General features: G+C 40.3%; 1 protein-coding gene across 1 annotated transcript in view; it reads left to right on the top strand.

Moving 5' to 3' along the window:
* The window catches only part of UMAD1 (UBAP1-MVB12-associated (UMA) domain containing 1), a 255,259-nt gene that overhangs the window by 167,085 nt on the left and 66,531 nt on the right, over positions 1-21,643 (top strand). The window contains exon 3 of the mRNA XM_068973060.1: positions 13,261-13,334. Coding sequence (XP_068829161.1) covers positions 13,261-13,334 — 74 coding nt within the window. The remainder of the gene's footprint in view (positions 1-13,260; positions 13,335-21,643) is intronic.

The raw sequence follows: 21,643 nt of genomic DNA on the forward strand, positions 1-21,643 counted from the left end.
ACATTGACAAAGTTGTAAATCAGTCTCTAGAACTCATATTGCAAAACTCAAACTCTACCTACCAATCAAACAGCAGCTTTCTGCCCTCCTTCCTCCAGCCCCTGGCAACCACCATTCTACTTTCTATCTCTATGAATTTGACTCTTCTAGACATCGCATAAAGGAGTAATCATACAGCATGTATCTTTTCATGACTGACATTTTACTTGGCACAATGTCGTCAGGATTTATCCGTGTCATAACATATGTCAGAATTTTCTTCCCTGAGAGGCTGAATGAGACTCCCTTCTATGTATATACCATACTTTGTCTATCCATTCATCTGTTGATGGATAGTTGGGTTTCTTCAGCTTTTTGACTCTTGTGAATCATGCTGCTGTGAACATGGATATGCAAATATTTCTTCAAGACCCTCCCTGCTTTCAGTTCTTTGGGGAATTTTTTCGGCCGTGACTTACAGCTATGCACAGAGCTATGTACGTACTCTCTAAACATTTAAACAATATGGGCAGGAAGGAGAAATGAAGGAGGGGACAGTCACTCCCAATACTCTGTCAGCCCTGGAAGGTTATCTCAGCTTCATTGTGTCTGTGAAGTATTGTTTGTGAGTCAGCTCTATTAGAGTCTCCTAGAATGCTAGCTCGGAGGAGGCAATGGCACCCCACTCCAGCACTCTTGCCTGGAAAATCCCATGGACAGAGGAGCCTGGTAGGCTGCAGTCCATGGGGTCGCGAAGAGTCGGACACGACTGAGCGACTTCACTTTCACTTTTCACTTTCATGCATTGGAGAAGGAAATGGCAGCCCACTCCAGTGTTCTTGCCTGGAGAATCCCAGGGACAGGGGAGCCTGGTGGGCTGCCGTCTGTGGGGTCAGACAGAGATGGACACGACTGAAGCAACTTAGCAGCAGCACAGAATGCTAGCTAAAAATTTAGATTCTTTGGCTGTTCACTGAACTGAGCAAGTCTGCATCTCCCATGAGCCTCGGGAATTTGTACCCCTGGTGATTGTCACACACTCTGATGTGAAATGCAGCGCCCCACCGGGCCATGTGGGAGATGTCGATGCATTTGAAGGTCCTGCTCTCTGCTGCTCTTAGCCCCTGCTTTCCCTTAGTGCGCGTTTGTCCCAGGCTCGCCCATGATCCACTCTTTTCCATCCTGTCTGTATATTATAGTCCAGCTAGAAGTTCCACAAGTATAAGAGGATGGCCAGGCCCGAGTTTACAATCCTAAACTTTGATCACCTCCCAGTCGGGCTCCTCCTTCCTCAGGAGGCTAATTGGCGATTCACTGTGGCTCTTTACCTGCTTCTAGTTAGTAGACAGGTGTACAGGTTAGGACTTTCTCCCTCAAACCTTGTGGTGTTGAGTTTTACCTGAGTTCCTAAAGGGGCCAAACCACTTGTCTTATATGCGCATTTTTTAAAAATGTATTTATTTTTAATGGAAGGATAATTGCTTTACAATACGTTGTTGGTTTCTGGCATACATTAGGATGAATCAGCCATGGGTATACATATGTCCCCTCCCTCTTTATATGAGCACTAAAACTATTTTTAATTTCTTGGCTGTGCTGAGTCTTCATTGCTGTGCCATCCTCTCTCTAGCTGCGGTGAGCGGGCACTGCTCTCTAGTTGTGGGCTTCTCCTTGCAGGGGCTTTTCCTATTGGAGAGCTTGGGCTCGAGGCACATAGCCTTCCGTACTTGCAGCTCTTGGACTCTGGAGCACAGGCTAAGTAGTGGGGGCACACGGGCTTAGTTGCTCCATGTTACGTGGGATCTTCCCTGACCAGGGATCAAACCCGTATCTCCTGCAGTGTCAGGCTGCTACTTTACCACTAAGCCACCAGGGGAGTCCCAACATGAACATTTTAAATGTGACATGAGGTGATCCTCAGGACAGCAGTGTCACATGCTCATATCGTATAATCAAATGAGAAGTGTGACGTCTTCAATAAAGCAGGCCAGCTTCTTTGCATTTTGAAATCAAACTCCCGTTCTTCATCTGGGATAACGTCACACCACCTCATCACATTTGTCACACGTGGCTTTGCTTCTAAGTTGTGATCTGTGGTTTGCAAGTGATTCATTTTTAATATCAACTTTTCTTCAAATAATATGGTATATTTTCAGAAATACTCTCTTCCTTTTAAAGTAATGATGCTGACAAAATATATACTTTATTTTTAGTGAAAGGAGCTGAAGGGGAAAGAAAGCCCTAATACGAAGCTTGCTTTTGTTATGACTGGCCACTTTTCCCACGGTGTGCTTTGAATGAAATTTCTATTCCTTAATTGATTTGATACTCCCATAATTTTCAGTTTGGGGCTAATTTCTACAACCAGCTTTTGTGATTACATTTTGTTGGCTGAAAAATCTCCTCTAGGATGCAAATTGATTGAAGGTGGGAGGAGAAGGGGACAACAGAGGATGAGATGGCTGGATAGCATCACTGAATCAATGGACATGAGTTTGAGTAAGCTCCAGGAGTTGGTGATGGACAGGGAAGCCTGGCGTGCTGCGATTCACGGGGTCGCAAAGAGTCGGACACGACTGAGTGACTGAACTGAGGACGTAAATCCTCTGAGGGCAGGGATGGTATCGCCATAGTTCACATGGTACCCAGTGTGATATGTGGCACGTAATAGATTGTTGTTGCGTTCAGTCATTGAGTCATATCCGACTCTTTGCCATGGACTGTAGCCCGCCAGACTCCTCTGTCCTCCACTCTCTGCTGGAATTTGCCCAGATTCATGTCCACTGAGTCAGTGATGCTATCTAACATAATAGGTATTCAGCAAATATTTGTTGAATGAATGAAACAACATGAAGCTGATTGTAGTATGTTTCATGTACTGCTTTTATTGTTTCTGCTGGAAATTTTCTTTGCACTGTTCTCATACACTACTTACAGGGAGACCTGGGTTAGATCCCTGGGTCAGGAAGATCTCCTGGAGAAGGAAATGGCAACCCACCCCAGTAATCTTGCCTGGAAAATTCCATGAACGGAGGACTCTGGTAGGCTACAGTCCATCGGATTGCAAAGTTGCACACGACTGAGCAGCTTTACTTCTTACACTACAACTCTTTGGTCCTTATCAGAACTCAGTTTCAAGACACTGACAGCTTATCTACCTACTATCTCTGATTGGACCAATGGATGTAGGTGGAAACACACATTTGATCTCATGGTATCCCTTATTTCTATGTGGAAAATTGACTGAGCAGAACTTCTGACCCCAGCCAGTAACTCTGCAAGTTTATTCTGTTGGTTGGAAAGGAGGCAAGACACTCCCGCGTGTGAGTGACTTGGTGCCAGTGAGCTCTGCCTCGGTTGCATTGTTGGTGATGGATCAGCGCCATCATTTTTCCCCAACAACTGGCAGCACATTTGAGTCTTTGTTTCAGGATACCAGATAAACTGGTAGAGTGAGCCTGTTTTTTTTTTTTCCCCCTGTTTATAGATTTAGGTTTCAAGCCCTACACATTGAAAATCCTTCTTTTATCAGTCCTGTTTGTTTCCAGCGGGGTCTGGAGATGTGTAGTCAGTGGCCTGCTCAGAGCTAACCTTTGTATAGTGGGTTCTTTCAGCGGCATCTTGGGATCCAGGGTCAGGAATGATGAGCCGCCCAACATACTCTTGCAGGGTATAAATTTACTCTGATTTAGGAAAGCTATCAAAAAAAAACCAAACCACTTTTGAAGGCATATTTGTATAGTGTGATACAATATTCTACAAATGTAGAAGCACAAAATTACTTTGGCCTTTTGAGTGTCTAGTCTTTCAATCTAAAGAAATGCCTGGGCTTATGTGTTTAACATAGTGTTAAATACTTAATTGATGTTTTGGATTGCTTGAAATCTTTCAGAAAAATTTTTACCCATAGCTACATAGTAACAAGACTCAGAACTAAAGAAATCTGGAATCGCGGATGAATTAATTAAGAGCAGGCCGGGAAGACTGATCATTGAGTCTGACTTCTGTTGGATTTTCGGGTATTCTTACTTCCTTGAATAGATGTCCTTAAGTGTCCATTGTGACCTTCAGCTTGCAGTGCAGTAAGCAAAATTTTAGCTGTATGATTTTAATAGCAGTCATAAATTAAAATCCATTATGTTGCCTAAAAGTTGTATATAAATATGTGTTAAAATTAAGATTCACACTGTGTGTGTGCATGCATGCTCCGTTGTTCAGTCGTGTCTGACTCTTTGTGACCCCATGGACTGTAGCCTGCCTAGTTCCTCTGTCCATGGAATTTGCCAGACAAAAATACTGGAGTGGGTTGCCATTTCCTTCTCTGGGGGATCTTCCTAACCCAGGGATCATACCCAAGTCTCCTGCATTAGCAGGTGGATTCTTTACCACTGAGAGTCACACTAATATCTTATAAAATGCATTGTGTGTTCTACTGAACCCTTAATTTTAATTTTTCTCCATATTTTAACAGTCATTTATAATTCTTTTCAGGAGCTCTTCGTGTGTGTGTAGAATTATCTTTAAACTATCCCCCTCTCACATACAGTTGAATCAACAGTGTTAACTACATTTATCAGAATGATGCCAGTGTGTTAGTTGTCAGCATCCTTAGCTAATTTGGGTGTCATAATCTTGGTATGCACATTTAATATATTCTTGGTGCCATTTTCATTTGCTTTTCTTTAATTCCTCGCTGGCTTGAACCTTTCCCTCCGCGTGTTTGCTGACTGCGGTCCCCTCTCCATGGCTTAGGTGCTCTTATTCTGGGCTTCTCGTGGGGTCACTGTCGTCGTCAAGAGTCCTGGCCTGACAGCGGCAGGCTCCTGGGCAAGGCACAGCTTTGGCAGTTAGTCCTTCTGCTTTCTCTCTGTCCTTCCTTTCTTCATTATAGTGGAAAACAGGGAGTGTATGGACAATATTCTCAAAACAGAACGGAACTGGAGGAGACTTAAATATAATGTGTATGAAACCGAGTTGGATAACTTGTCTTGAGTAATGAGAAGCTGCGTGGTGGTACATGATGACTTGGTGCTGTCAGCAGACTTGGATTCCAACACCAGGTCTGCCATCCTTAAATGGCTATTACAAAGCGGACCTCGCCACACTGCATGGGGCACTAAATGAGTTTATAGGAGAGCGCTTCTCTCACCTCTCCTGTGCTGAAGATCATGGCAACAGCTATTCACAACGTTTGTCTTTGCCCCAGCTCCTCTCCCTTCTTCCTCTCTGCTGTTAGTGTTTAGCATGTTTTCTCATTTAATCTGTGTGTGCACATGCAGTCACTCAGTTGTGTCTGACTCTTTGCAGCCCCATGGACTATAGCCCGCCAGGCTCTCTTGTCTATGAAATTCTCCGGGCGGTAATACCAGAGTGGGTTACCATGCCCTCCTCCAGGAGACCTTCCCCACCCAGGGATCGAAACCTGTGTGTCTTGCATCTCCTGAATTGGCAGACGGATTCTTTACCACTAATGCCACCATAATGCCTTATTATATGTCATGATTCCCATTTTTCAGATGAGGAAATTGAGGCTCTGCGAAATTCAGTAATGTGCCCAAGGTCATGGATTTGGCAAAGGCGTTGGGTTGAGTTCTGTCAGTTCCAAAGCCATTCTGTTGCCACCGTGCCAGGCCTCCTTGGGTAATGAGTGTGTGACTGAGGAATGAAAAGGAGTTAATGGAGAGGCCATTCCACTGTTCTTTCCACTACTTCACTCTGTGAATGACTAATAAGCAAACACTCCCACAGGGTATTTGCATTTTAAAAGAGGAGCTCATTAACCCTAATGAATCTCTAATTGGTAGAATTGGTGGGGGGGGATGTTTCTGAGCACTGGGGCTTTCTCCTGTGTCTTCAAGGTGTCTGGCTATCCTTTTCTCCTCTGTAGACGATCAGCTATTCTGGAATCAGAATCATGTGGTAGAATGCAGTCACAATCTGCTAGTCTGCCCCAAATGCAACTGAATGAATTAACAGGGAGTTGTAAAAAGAGTCATCTAAAGGAAAAGAAGTGTGAGTTAACATAGCATAAAATGAACGCTCAGGAACTAAATAACAAATTTGACAGTGTGGAGGATCTTAAAAGTCAGTAAAAATATTTCATATTCAATTTTAACTTCAGAAATGTCATAGTAGCATTTCCTGTAGTGTTGACACGCTGCAGGATTTTAAGAGTGAATAAAGTGGTTTTCTAGTCAAAAACATGGTGAAAATTTCTTTTTAGTTTCTTTACTGAATTTTTCAGAGCCTTTACTATGTCAGAGTACATTGAAAATCAATCAAAAGGGAATGCATTTTGTAGGTTTTTCCTCATACTTTTGATCAGAGAGCCATGTTTTCCCTGGGAACCCCTTGAAACTAGTGTTTTGAAGACTGCGTTCTCAGATATGAAGCTCTAGATAATCTCTCTATAATAAAAGGAAAGAGAGAAAACAGGTTTCTGTGTTCAGAGTTTTTCATCTGTAGGCAGGCTCCAGTGCTGGCCACACCAGGCCATTTCCTGTCCTGGATTCTAGATTGTTCCAGTAATACCACCCTCCTTACCCAGATAAGATCTGGACAGTTTAGTTAAAAAAAATAAAGACAGATGAAGAACAGAGTCTCATCTTTATTGTCTATAAAGCTGGTGTCGAAGAACGTGGCTTCTGTCAAGAAGCAAATGGGTTTCCTGTTCTGAACCCCATTAGGTTGACCTCCACCCTGTCACAGAGTGTGCTGGGCTGGGGCAGCCCTGCTCCAGTGGGAGGGCCCCTGGGCAGGGTCAGAGCAGAGGGGAGTGGGGAGGGGAGTGAGACAAGAAGAACCCCCTTAGCTTTGCCCTCCCACATCACCAGCCCAGTGACAAGAATGCAGGGAGAGACTGGGGGGATGTTAGTAACTAGGGTTTCCTCCACACGAAGGAGGCCTAAAGAGTGAGAGTACTCCCTGACTCACCCACCACCCCCTCCCCGAAAGAGAGCTCCTCTGGGTGATCCAGAGAGGCATTCAGGTTCCGCTGGCATCGCTGGCAGCGGCTCCTCTTTCCTTTTCCCTTGTGCCTGGTGCTCATTCTTCATCACATCTCTCCTCTCCCTCCACCTGGGTCACCCAGTAGAATGAGATCATGAAGACATGCTCATCACCAGCCCTTTCTCACCTCCTTATATAGCATATTCAGCTTTTTATCCTGGAAGAGGTAGGCTCTAAAATAGAGATCTGGAAACTACAGCCTGACTCAACCCACTTTTGTAAGTAAAATTTCATCGAAACACAGCTCCACTCAGCAGTTTATACATCTGTGGCTGTTCCCAGCTACAGTGGTAGACTGGAGAAGTTTTGACAGAGAAACCTAAAATGTTTCCTGTCTAGCCTCACTAGGCTGAAATACACATGAAATTTCACTTCAGTCCTTTAAGTTCTGAAAGAGCTTTGTTAATATGCATAAAGCCTTTCTCCTTTAAATTGCCAGGCTCCTCTGTCGATGGAATTATCCAGACAAGAATACTGGAGTGGGTAGCCATTCCCTTCTCCAGGGGAATCTTCCTGACTCAGGGATCGAACCTGGGTGGATTCTTAAACGTCTGAGCCGTCAAGAAAGCCCACAGTGTAAAGTCGGGGAGGAGGGAAGTGGGGATAAGAATCAACTGTGGTGTTATAAATCTGTGAAATGTTAATACTATGAATTTTTTTCTTTTTTTTATTGAAGTATAGTTGCTTTGCAGTATTGTGCCTGTCTCTGCTGTACAGAAAAGTGACCCAGTTATTTACACATACACATTCTGTTTCAATAATCTTTTCCATTATGGTTTATCCCAGGAGATTGGATATGGTTCCCTGTGCTATGCAGTAGGACCTTGGCGTATATCCATTCTACATGTAATACTTTGGGTCTGTTTTTGTTGTCTTTTTCCTTTTAAATAGCTGAGTTGCAAATGAAAGTTTTGAATCTATGGGTGCATGCTCAGTCAGTCATGTCTGACTCTCTGCGATACTATGAGCCCACTAGGCTCCTTTCTCTGTCCATGGTGTTTTCCAGGCAAGAATCCTGGAGTGGGATGCTGTTTCCTTTTTCAAGGGAGCTTCCAGATCCAGGAATCAAACCTGTGTCTCCTACATTAGCACACAGATTCTTTACCACTGAGCCGCCTGGGAAGCCCTGCTGAGTCTACACAGCACAGAAATTAGAACTAACTCGTGTCTGAAAGCTGAAGCATCATTTCACATTCATCTCATGCATCTTTATTTTTATTGTTTAAGTGTCTTACTTTCAGATGGGTTATAACAAGTTAGAGAAACTAACTGAATTTTTATCATGATAAGATACTTCTTCAGTGAGAAGAAAATGGTCCTGTTTCACTGCGACCTGTTCTTTTCTGTTTGCTGTTTGTATAGTTTTCATTTTGTGCCTTTGTTTATAGAGAAAAACCTTGCAGGTCGCATTTTCCCTAGTAATCTGTTATTGTCTTGAGGTATCGCCAAATGTGGCGTTTCAGTAACTGGTGATTGTACAGGTGCTCCCAGGCAGATGTGTTGTGTGGTGTCAAGAACGCTGGCTGACAGCCTTCCTGATTATTCAAGCAGTAGGGAGGTGTTGGGAAGGTCTGGGACTTCCCTGCCGGCCCAGTGGTTACAAATCCACCTGACAGTGCAGGGAACGTGAGTTCAGTCCCGGACCCCGGGAACTGAGATTCCACATACCCCAGGGCAGCTAAGCCCACGCACCACAACTGCTGAGCCTGCACTCTGCAAAAGACAAGCCACGGCAAAGGAGCCCACGCGTCACAGGGGGAGAGTGGTCCCTACCCGCCGCAGCCAGAGAAGAGCCCCACAGCGGTGAAGACCCAGAGCCGCCACAACTAAATACATACATAAATAAAATGTTTGGTGCAGATCAGTTCAGTTCAGTCACTCAGTCATGTCCGACTCTTCGCGACCCCATGAATCGCAGCACGCCAGGCCTCCCTGTCCATCACCATCTCCCGGAGTTCACTCAGACTCACGTCCATTGAGTCAGTGATGCCATCCAGCCATCTCATCCTCTGTCGTCCCCTTCTCCTCCTGCCCCCAATCCCTCCCAGCATCAGAGTCTTTTCCAATGAGTCAACTCTTCGCATGAGGTGGCCAAAGTACTGGAGTTCCAGCTTTAGCATCATTCCTTCCAAAGAAATCCCAGGGCTGATCTCCTTCAGAATGGACTGGTTGGATCTCCTTGCAATCCAAGGGACTCTCAAGAGTCTTCTCCAACACCACAGTTCAAAAGCATCAATTCTTCGGTGCTCAGCCTTCCTCACAGTCCAACTCTCACATCCATACATGACCACTGGAAAAACCATAGCCTTGACTAGACGGACCTTAGTCAGCAAAGTAATGTCTCTGCTTTTGAATATGCTATCTAGGTTGGTCATAACTTTCCTTCCAAGGAGTAAGCATCTTTTAATTTCATGGCTGCAGTCACCATCTGCAGTGATTTTGGAGCCCAAAAAAATAAAGTCTGACACTGTTTCCACTGTTTCCCCATCTATTTCCCATGAAGTGATGGGACCGGATGCCATGATCTTTGTTTTCTGAATGTTGAGCTTTAAGCCAACTTTTTCACTCTCCACTTTCACTTTCATCAAGAGGCTTTTTAGCTCCTCTTCACTTTCTGCCATAAGGGTGGTGTCATCTGCATATCTGAGGTAATTGATATTTCTCCCAGCAATCTTGATTCCAGCTTGTGATTCTTCCAGCCCAGCGTTTCTCATGATGTACTCTGCATAGAAGTTAAATAAGCAGGGTGACAATATACAGCCCTGACGTACTCCTTTTCCTATTTGGAACCAGTCTGTTGTTCCATGTCCAGTTCTAACTGTTGCTTCCTGACCTGCATACAGATTTCTCAAGAGGCAGGTCAGGTGGTCTGGTATTCCCATCTCTTTCAGAATTTTCCACAGTTTATTGTGATCCACAGAGTCAGAGGCTTTGGCATAGTCCATAAAGCAGAAATAGATGTTTTTCTGGAACTGTCTTGCTTTTTCCATGATCCAGCGGATGTTGGCAATTTGATCTCTGGTTCCTCTGCCTTCTCTAAAACCAGCTTGAACATCAGGAAGTTCACGGTTCACGTATTGCTGAAGTCTGGCTTGGAGAATTTTGAGCATTACTTTACTAGCATGTGAGATGAGTGCATCTCACAGATTCTTGCCTTGAAATCAGAAATTGACAAAGGAAGCATAGACTTGAATGATTTCACCCAAATATAGTCTTTGTATGGCTAGGAGATGGCCCTATAATCATTTTAAAAGGTTAAAAAAAAAAACTTAAGAGTAAATGACCTTTCATATTGGATGACATATACTTTCTTCTAAACCTCAGGCATGTGAGTTATTAAACACCTGACTCAGTGTACAGGGACTTGGCATTACCTTGGCTGTTTATGCTGCTGGGGTCTCTGTGGTCTCATTCCCTTTACCCAAGCAAACTAAACAACTTGTGGTTGGTTTTGCCATCCATGAACTGGGGGTTGATTTGCTTATCCCTAACTTTCAGAGAGAAGGTGGGTTTCTGAGAATAAGACTCTTCCCGATGTGCAAATAAATGGTCAGTTTAGATAATAACTTTTAAAAAATCAATCAAAATTAGTAATAAAAGTAAGTTGACATAATTTTTCACTTAATGACTATTAACTTTATTATCCTATAGATGTAATTTGAGTTCCTAATCCTTTTGTTTCAGCATGATTTTTAAAAAATCATTAACTTTTTAAAATCTATCAAGTTATGCCCCAATTACCAACCACTGGTAACAATATATCAGAATGGTATTTAATAAATTTGCTTCTTAAGTTTCACAAATATGTTTTAGAGGAAAAAGACTAATTATATGCTCAAATAAAGCTTTTATTACATACTAGTTAGTATTGTCATGGGCTTCCCAGGTGGCTTAGTGGTAAAAAATCTGCCTGTCAGTGAAGGAGATGTGGGTTTGATCCCTGAGTCAGGAGAATTCCCTGGAGGAGGAAATGGAAACCCACTCTAGTATTCATGAATGGAGGAGCCTGGTGGGCTATATAGTCCATGGGGTTGCAGAGTTGGACCCGACTGTGTGACTAAGCATGCATGCACAGTATTATCACAGTTTTATAGACTAGAGACTATAGATAGAAGTTCAATAATTTACTCAGCTAGTATTTATGAAACACCTGCCATATGCTGGGTTCTGACCAACAGTATGAATGCCATACTTGGCTTTGAGAACACAGCTTGTAGGCTGGAATTGCATGATGTGCTTGGATTTTAAACATTTAGTGGTTTGCTTTCTCTTATGTCAGTAAACTACCAGCTTAATTCTTGCTTAATAGTTTTAGAATTTAACAGAATTTTAATTAATTCTTTAAAATTTTACAGGGCTCTTTCTTGATTATAGCCATTGGTAAATTTCTGTGTTTCACTATGGAAAAATTAAACCCAGCCCAGACTTCCATACTTTGTTACCTCCAGTGAAGACTGTGACCTTCCCTATGTTAACAAATTCCTAAGTGTCAGCCAAGTCATCGTGTGTGGATTTTGTAATCTTCCCTCTTGTGGACATTCCTGGGCTGGCCTAACTTTATGGGAAGGGCAGATTACTAGATTAACTTCTCATTATGCTTTTACCAAGTAGACTAATTGTTTCTTTACCTACCATGTGTTAATCACAGATGATTAGTGTTAGTCAATAAATTAACATAGGCTATTAATACATTAAATTATGCTTGTACTGACCTGACTATATTTCTGTCTGTCCTGTGTCCTTAGAGGCAACCTAGTGACCAGCTTGGTTTAGTAATATAACCCACCCAGGCACCACCTTTAGGAATTAGGCTATTAACTAAATGCTAATTTATGAATTTGTTCATTGTTCTTTCCTGTTGTAAAAATGGTTTGACATATGGTTAATTATTACATACAAACATACATACTCTGAGGCAGATCTACAGAGACACAAACAAACCCTTATAAAGAGTAAAACTTCTTAAAAGACACATTTAGAGGACAGTTATTCATGTTAGATGTCTAATGTTTGAAAGTAATTTGCTTTATCTCTTTAAGTTATAAGCTTTCCTAATTTATTTGAAATATGACTTGATTTACAAAATATAAATTCACTTGATTTTTCCAGAGCAAACCTGTATAAAGCAGGATACATTTCTGGTTCAGATTGTATGTCTCTGTATTTATGATTTTTGTGACCTCTATAAAATTACTATTCTTAAATATTAATTTGTTTACTCCACAGTGTGAACATACAATAGCAGAAGATACTTCATTTTTTTTGGTACATCAAAATTTTATTTAAATCTCATTTTCTGAGTTATTTGAAAATTTTTCATTCTGTATTTAATTATAATAAAATTGTCCCATCTTCTTCTATTAAAATTAGTCCTTCAGTGAAAATCCTGAATATTCAGTGAAAATTTATGGGTAAAAATACCTGTATACCTATAAATTCTTTATTTTAAATTTCTTTTTTAATTGGAGGATAATTGCTTTACAATGTTGTGTTGGTTTCTGCTGTACAACACGATGAATCAGCCATAAGTATACATGCACCCCCTCCCTCCCAAGCCTCCTCCCACCCCATCCCGCCCCTCTAGGTCACCACAGAGCCCAGGCTGAGCTGCCTGTGTTACGCTGCAGCTTCCTGCTAGCTACTTGTTGTACACGCAGCGTTGTATACATTGCAGTGCTACTGTCTCAGTTCATCCTCTCCTCCCTCTCCCGCTGTGTGCACAAGCCCGTTCTCTATGTCTGTGTCTCTATTTCTGCCCCGCAAATAGGTTCATCAGTACCATTTTGCTAGATTCCATATATGTGTGTTAATATACAGTATTTGCTTTTCTCTCCTGACTGACTTCACTCTGTATGACAGGCCTTTCTGTGGATGGGTAACAGTCCATCGTTTATGTGTACCGCAGCTTCTTATCCATTATCCGTTGATGGACAGCTAGGCTGCTTCCATGTCCTGGCTGTTGTAAAGAGTGCTGCAGTGAACGCTGGGGTACACGTGTCATTTTGAGTTATGGTTTTCTCAGGGTATATGCCCAGTAGTGGCGTTGCTGGGCCATGTGGTGGTTTTATTCCTAGTACTTTTTAAGGACCCTCCGTACTCTTCTCCACAGTAGCTGCACCAATTTACATTCCCACCACAGTGCAAGAAGGTTCCTTTTTCTCCACACCCTCTCCAGCGTTCATTGTTTAGTAACAGAAGATATTTCAGAGAAGTCGTAGACAGTTTGGCCTCAATGGCGTGGTCAAGTTTTGTGTTTTTTCCTTTGTCTAACAGGAGATACAGCACGTGAGCAAAGAGTGGCAGCAAGAGGCGAAACTTCAGATGCAGAAGACAACCAGCCTTTGGAGGTAAGTGGAGCTCAGTGAGCCCTTTTGAGTAAATCCAGACCAGTCCCTGTGATAAGACAGTCCTCTGAGGATAAATAGTCACTTCCTTTCTGGCCATGCAGACAGGTGCCGACGTACCAGGGGAACAGGTGAGCTGCCAGAAGTCAAGGTATGGTGGGCAGCAGTGACTTCCCAAGTACTAAGCTTTTCCTAGTGCCAGAAGTGGAAACTTCCTGTTGGAAACAGAGGCATAGAACACCGAAGTTAAAATATTTAAATTATTTTTGTTGAGTGATTATTTTCTAATACATTTGAATAAATAGGTAATATATGAACCTAGAGAGAAAGATTTGAGAGTAACTTCTTCAGAACTGTCTTACATTAGCATTTCCACCACCATAGTACACTCCTTGACATTGTTCAGACTAGAGTTTTTAAAAAGACTAGAGTTTTTATTCTTTTTCCACGTGAGAAAATTATTTGCTCCTTGTGAGTACTGAGAGTGTAGTTTATTTCCTTTCATAGTCTGTGTGGAAACATGCTGACCTTATTGAATCACTGAAATAGTCATTTTTAAGACTGAGAGAATGGTAACAATTGGAGTGAAAGAGATATCCATGGGTTTTGAAACGGTCTGCATGGTGACACACCTCTACTTTTTGTAGGAAGTGAGGGCATTGCATACACCTGGAGTGAGGTCAGGGCACTTGGCCTGTTTAATTCATCACTGTATCCACAAAGCCTAGCACAGAAAAGGAAGCCAAAAGTATTTGTTAAATGAATGAATACAATCATGAGTTATAAGTAGAGAATAATATTTGTCTTAAGAAGAAAGGTTTTGGGGTTTAGATTTTCCACAATGAGTAAATATTTTATAATCAAGAGAGAAACTTAAAAGCAGTTACTTGGGAAGTAAAATTGATGTAGAAAAAGAAAAAGAGCCATATTTCCAATAAAACTGTGCGTGTGTTTTTTTCTATTAATGCATGCAAGTGGTATTCATTAAGCAATGACTGTTCAATGCACTGTGCAAGGGGGTGAGTATATAGTGGTGGAAAAAAGATAGAAGGACAAAGAAAAATCTGCAGTATATGTGTTGAAGCATCTTGATCTCTTTTATTTACTCAGATATTTAGTGAATACTGAACATAAGTAGCATCTTTTTGTTTTTTTAATTGGGGGTTAATCGAGTTCGTTTCTGTTGTACAGTGAAGTGAATCAGTTATATGTATACATATATCCCCTCCCTGTCAGATCTCCCTTCCACCTTAGGTAGTAGCATCTTTGATAGGAAATAAAGGTTGATGTATTTGAGCTTTAGGAAAGAACCACCAGAATGGTTTAGAAATCATCCATGATTACTTCAGTTTTACTGCCTAGGTATATATGTGACTCAGTGGAAATGTCTGCCGAACTCAGTTATTTTTAAAAGTCGATTTATTGATAGGAAGAATTCTAAGATTAATTTTGAAGGAAAGAAGCTTTTGAGAATAGATCCTCTGAGATTTGAAACTAGCTCATTATTGAAGCTACTTCACTTACAAGTTTCTAAACAGTTCAGCCTTTACTTAAGCAAAGAAGAACTATTGATCCCTGGTCCTGCCACCCTGAGGCTTCTCTCTGCTCAAGTTTTCACCATCAGTGTTCAATAGCGTCACCCTCTGAAGAGTGGTTTAGAATCACACCCCTGGGGTACCCCTGGCTCCTTTGTTTCCCTCGCACTCTACATGCATTTCCACCAGTTAAGGCCTGTTTCCTCTCCTTCCCGGTACATCCAGACTCTAACCACTTCTCAATGTGGGCACTGCTAGAATCCTAAGCTACCAATTTCACCTGGACTCTCTGCCTCCATTCTTCCCCCTTAAGTCTGTTCTCTTCACAGCAGACAGAAATTGAATCAGATCACATCACTCCTTGACTTCAAGCCCACTGACTACCCACTGTGTGGACTCATTTGCTCAGTTGTATCCAATTCTTTGCTACCCCATGGACTGTAGCCCACAGGTACCTCTGTCCATGGGATTCTCCTGGCAAGAATACTGGAGTGGGTTGCCCTTTCCTACTCCAGAGGATTTTCCCAACCCAGGGATCAAACCCACATCTCTTACGTCTCCTGAATTGGCAGGTGGATTCTTTACCACTGGCGCCACCTGGGAAGCCCTAGGAGTTATCATAAATCTATTAATTTAGATTATTTTTGACATTCAATACATTAGCAGGATAAAGTATTATGATTTCAGTTGGGTTTTTGAAAGATATACATCTGATTAAAATGTAACTATTGTACCTAGCAAGAAAGACTCATTATTTTCCTTTTTAATGGCTATACAACAAATGTTGAAATATTGTTTATAATGAAAACATATTTGATCAGTTAGTATAAGTTCCCTAGAGCTTAAAAATAACACTCTTAGTTACCAAAATATATGATGTTTTTCTAAGAACCCTTTGGAGAAGGTATATTTTAGTGTCCCCGAATGAATTTTTCAGTGAATTCAAATAAACATGTAGATTGACTACTATTCTCAAGGAATTTGGTTGGACATGGGGCAAAGAGGATATAAAACTGTGTAAGACTTCATGATTCTTACTTAATTCTCAGTCTATTCATGAACGTAAGACAACTCCACAAGTCATTATAATATAAGGTGGAGTAAACACATGTCTTAAACTCCATAACTACAAAGATAACTGAGATTTCAGTGAAGGAAGAAACATCATTAGTGAGAATCAAGAAAGGCTTCATGTATTAGGTGAGCTTTGAACTATGAAAAAAAAATTTCTTTACAGTCTATGCAATTTTATATATTAATACAAATTCCTGTGAAATGAAATTCCTCATTAACATTTTAGACATACAGAAGCAAATCATGGGTTGAAACTACTTTCCACACATGGATCTCAATGACAGATAATAAAGTATTTAAAAAAAAACAACGAATGGAACTTGGCCTGTGCTATACTGTATGTAGTTTTAATGGCAGTTACAATATTTTGTTAAGTAGTCTGTGTTATTTTCCCTTACACTTTATAGCCCAAGTAAACTTCAAAACCTGTGTTGCCTCTCCAAGTACAGCTTTCCCACAGACATCATGGAAAGTCTAGATGAAATATATTTGCAAAAAGGAGATCTGGTTTGGGCATCAAATAAGCTACATTTTACAAAGTTGGAGTAGGACTTACTTTAATGCACAGAAGATCCTATGAACAGCAGCATGTTTATTTGTATTAAATCATTAGTGGGATTTTTTACTTCATGAAACTGAAAATAATGTAGCGTTCGTTCCAGGAAATCATACTTTCTCAAGTATGTTTGTCTCTTCTTTACCCCCCCTCTGTAAATATTTTAGGTTTCTCTTAATTATGACTTTATTTACTACTGTTTGTACTTTAGCTTTCCCTGAATATAATCCTAAAGCATTGTTCCCTAAAATAGGATAACTTAAGGAGACAGTGAACTTAGTTATCAAATGTGGTTTCTCCCAGGTTGTGCTTTAGTCTGTGTCTTAATTCCCGTTAGTAACTCTCTACAGAATTCACGTGTTTTTGGTGTGTAGCGTATAAGCTCCTGTAAACCCGTATTTGAGCTTATTAAAATCAAGTCACTAGACTGTAGTACTTGAGGAAAAAGTGATAATTTGGAACTAATTATCCAGTTGGAAGTTTATCTGCCTCCTTCTGCTCCTTCTTTTTTTTGTAGCTGCCTCTCTGGGTAAATTTTGGTGGTGAGTTGTAATGACATTACAGCTTCCTGTTTGCTGCTGCTGTAGGAGCCAGGGTATTTACAGCTCAGGGGGATAAACCCACAGATCAATGGGGAACTGGTTTTGAATTTTTTGTCATGATTCATCTCTGCAAGGAATTAACAATATAAGTAAGAAATTAGTCACTTTTCTAATCTTCAGTTGTGGAAAGTGTTTCATATTGTGAAAACTAGAACAATATTAGTAACTGATTTACTACTGATTGTTTTTTGGTCTGTAGGTATATTCTGAGAGCTGTGAATATAGAAATATCAGTGTTTTAAATAGAATTGCATCAGTTTTGGTGACTATTAATTTTAATCAGCTTTAGCAGATACTTTGAGATTGTGTTTGTTGAACTTAAATTTATTTGTACTACAAATATTTTTTTTTAATTTGCCTTTTTTATCCTCTTTATTTTATTGAAGTACATTTGACGTACACTGTTATATTAGTTTCATGTGTACAACATAGTGCTCCACCATTTGTATGCGTTGCAAAATGATCAGCTCAGTAAGTCTAGTTACCATCTGCCACTATACAAAGTTAATACAGTATTATTGACGGTACTGCCCATGCTATGCATTACATCCTCATGACTTATAACTGAGAGTCTGTATTTCTATAACTGCAATTTGCATTTCGTTTTGGTCTCCAAGACTGAAGAATATGTTTCTTTATTTAGTTCACTAACCTAAAGATAACAAAATTCAAAAACAAGCCAATAGAAAAGTCCCCACAAAACCACAGTTCCGTTTGTGTGTTTGTCTTGAGTGACAACTAATTCACATATGCATATGGAGACACATATAAAATAATAACTAACAGATGGTATAGCTGCAAAGTAGGATTTATAAAGATTATTATCAGCTGGTGGTACTGAGATACTACTGTGGTTATACTGACAGAAGACACAAAAATTGCTTATAATAATAAACTGTGACACTAATATCCCCCCAACTTCTGTTAACCAAAGTAGCTTACCGCATATTTAATATAAATTTTTTAATGAAGACCTAAAATAATCATACAGCCAGTTTGTACTAGGGAATTTAATAGACAGCAGTTGTAAAACCAGTTAAGATTAGCAACAACAACAGCAGGACATTTGCTAAGATGGTTAAGTGCATAATAGTGGGCTCCCTGGAGAGTAAGGTGAGGGTTTGGGGGACTCTGTTGATTCACGTCATTTGAGGTGACATCTCAGTCTAGTGCAGTGTGTACAGTTTTTGTATTTTCTTACTTGCATTTTTACAGATTGTTGAGTTACCTGTGAAATTCATAGTTCAGTGATTTAGAGAACAAAAATTGATCTTTTGAAAAAGGCACAGAATGAACATGTATTAATGAAATGTTCACTCTTTTTTTTAATGTGTTTTTATATTTTGCTTTATGTCTTTTGACAAAGCTATAGGCCTTCAGATTCTGTAGGGATGAATTTTCTTGTTCTTTTTTTTTTTTTTAGATAGTCATTAAAATGAATGAAAATATCCTTGAAGTTTGTAAATTCCATATGATGTACACTTTGGTTACCACTCTTTAAAAAGGGGTATAAGATTATCTTATTAAAGACTGAATTCTGTGTAGAAAAAAATTAAGACTGGGTACTACAGAAAAAAGGAAACTTGAGTGATTCTCAGGAATAGCAAATATTCATCCCCTGGTTATCACAATTTTGGTTTTAAGATTTTTTTAAGTATAACATGAGACATGTTAATAAGTTCGTAAATTTACATTATGGGGTTATAATGATGATTATGAAACTATTCTCACAAGATATTCATAATCCAAATTCAGGTACAATGGGAATTGGTATTGAAGGCAGTTTAAATTGGTACAACCATTTTTGAAAACATTTTGGCAATAAGTGTCAAGAACCATAAAGACATTAACATACTTTGACAGTAATTCCACTTTTAGGATTCTAAGAAAATACTCTTAAATCCACAAGAGGTTGTATGTGCACAAAGATGGCAGTCCACTTAATGGAATACTTTTTAGCTTTCAATAAAATATAAAGACTCTTGGTTTCATAATCAATTAGAAAATTTGAGGTACAAAATTATATTCAAAATGGTGCAGAAAAAGATGATGTAATACATAAAAACATTAAGAGTAATTGCCTTGGGAATGTTAGATAAATGGATTAAAGCACACTCTCCAGTACTCACATTTTCCTGTTTGTCTGTGAATGTATCTTAATTTTAAATGATAGTAAGTTTGATGGTGAGGATTTTGCCTAACAGAAGAACCTTTTTGGATGGCAGCTGAGGCTACGGAGCAGTCTACTGATGATGATCTTTGGGAGATATGTAGGCACTTTGCTACCTTGGCCTATTTACGATGTCTTAGTTAGTTGATCACATCTGATCACGGTTTGTCAAAACACCTGTCCTCTCACCTAGGGGTCTTTCCAGCAGGGAGAAGAGTGAGTGACTGAAAGGTTATTTTTCACCTATTGGTAATCACAGGGCCCAGACTTTTCTCGCTGATCTACTTGACTGTCTAATTTGCTGTATCGGTTATAAAGTCATATTCCCCCTCTTAGAGATTGTGGGTTACTCGTCTGAACATGTATTTACCTACACATCTTGTTTTTTCCTCTTATCTATGACTCTGAGACTCTTAGTTTGAAGATATTAATTTCTCCCTTTATAACAGTTTCTGGGAATACAACTTTATCCAGGATGAGTGAGAGGATCTTTGTGTTTTGTTTTCCTCATATAGACCTATTTCACATTTTTTATTTACTGGGAAATGAAGCACAGTTGGATTACTGCAGTGCTTATGTCATTTAAATGGTAAATTTAATTCTTTGATGTGTTTATCCTCCTATGCAAGTCACCTTTTGGGAAAAGATTTTCTAGCGCGCATCTCTCCAATCTTTGTTTTCACTTGAGTTAGTGGGCCATATAATACAGTAGAAAGTACATTTTTTACTGGATTCCTCTGCTCACCAAGTGTTTGATCTTGGACAAGTTGCTAAGCTCTTCAACTTCAATTCTTAGTCAATGAAGTCGAGGGATTAGATGCAGTGTCTGAGATCTTTTCCTCCCCAGAAGTCCTGGCTCTTTACCTCTTTGGAAAGTGAACTGGAATTTTGCCACCAAATGCCAACCTTTATACTGCTTCTTTGATTGGAGGGTGGAGGAAAGGGGGGTGGGGGGAAACTTGCTGCATAATGAAGATTTTAGGTATTGATTAATCAGGCTTTTGTGCTGGTTAGGAAGGAATTATCCAAAAGTCCTTGCAGGTAAATTGTCAGACTGCTAAAACCATTTCCAAGATCCTTGCTCTTGCTTGCAGAGTATGTTTGGGAAAATGATAAATTTGGCCACTGGTAAAGAACAATTAAAATACCTCATGATTATGTCTTTAAAACTATAAACTTTGTACTTTCATATTTGCCAGATTAGCATGGGTTGTTGATTGCTCGAAACACTGGCAAGATGAATTAGCTTGAGGCGTGCTCCTCGGAGTTTGTGAAGATCTTTTCCATCACTTCAGACTTGTTTTTGTTACCACTACGTCTCAGTCCTAGTTTCAGTTTTGCTGGAAAAAATTAGAATGGAGAGGTCATAATTCTGGTACTTTCTGGCTTCCGTTGGGTTAACAACACTGAAACATTATGTTCATTCATCCTGGCCAGAAAAGGCCAAACTATGTGAGGTGCATGAGAGGTGCCCCGCTTCCATCCAAAATGCACATATGGTGTGGGTAAGCCGGCAATGGGAGTTTTACGCAGCGTCTCAGCTCATGTACACAGTCTGTTGCTCAGCACCAGTTACTCCTTGCCAGAAACCTGCTAACCTGCTGCTTTTGTAGCTCCACTTGATGAAGCTAAGGTAAGCTTAAAGGGGCCACAGTGCTATTTGCTCAACTTGAGCAGTCTTAGTTTGTTAAACGTTATGTAACTGTAACCACCTGCCTCCTCTGTTGATTCTTCACAATTGATTGCAATTAGAACCAAAGAACCGGAACCTGTAATTGCATGGCACAGAGCTACATCAGATCCAATATGTGTCTGTATTGAGTATGTTTCGAAGGAGGAACTGAAATGTGGAAATGCTGGCTTTTTGCTGAGAAAACCAGATTTGCTATCTCCAGTTTAGGAATTATGTTCACAACCACAGAGGCTATTCTGTGTATCTGTCTGTCGGTAGTCATTTGGTTGTCATTTTTCCAGTTTTCACTTTTGTAGTTTTAAAAACCACAGAATCAGCAGGGTGGGAGGTCCATGTTGGGAGAACAACTGTTCCCTATTTCCCAGAGCCATCTTTTTTTCTAATCCCCTGTTTTTTTAATTAGTAACAAATGGTCCTTATTTTTCCCTCCTGGCTCCAGTTACAGTTGTACCTGGTCACTCTATAGGGAGTTCAGATTAAAGCACAGCCCTATTTATGTTGTCAGCACACACAACTAGAGATTCTTTTTCAGAAGGATAAATTTCACCTGACTCTTTATGCAGTGGAAAAACTGGCCTGCAGGTATGTCCTTGGCCTAATTGGCATTTTCTGACTATTCCACTTTGTACCTTACTGAGGATTCTTGTGAATATGCTTATGAGAGTGCACCAACATGAATACA

This window comes from Capricornis sumatraensis, chromosome 5, assembly GCF_032405125.1.
Source record: "Capricornis sumatraensis isolate serow.1 chromosome 5, serow.2, whole genome shotgun sequence".
Lineage (NCBI taxonomy): Eukaryota > Metazoa > Chordata > Mammalia > Artiodactyla > Bovidae > Capricornis > Capricornis sumatraensis.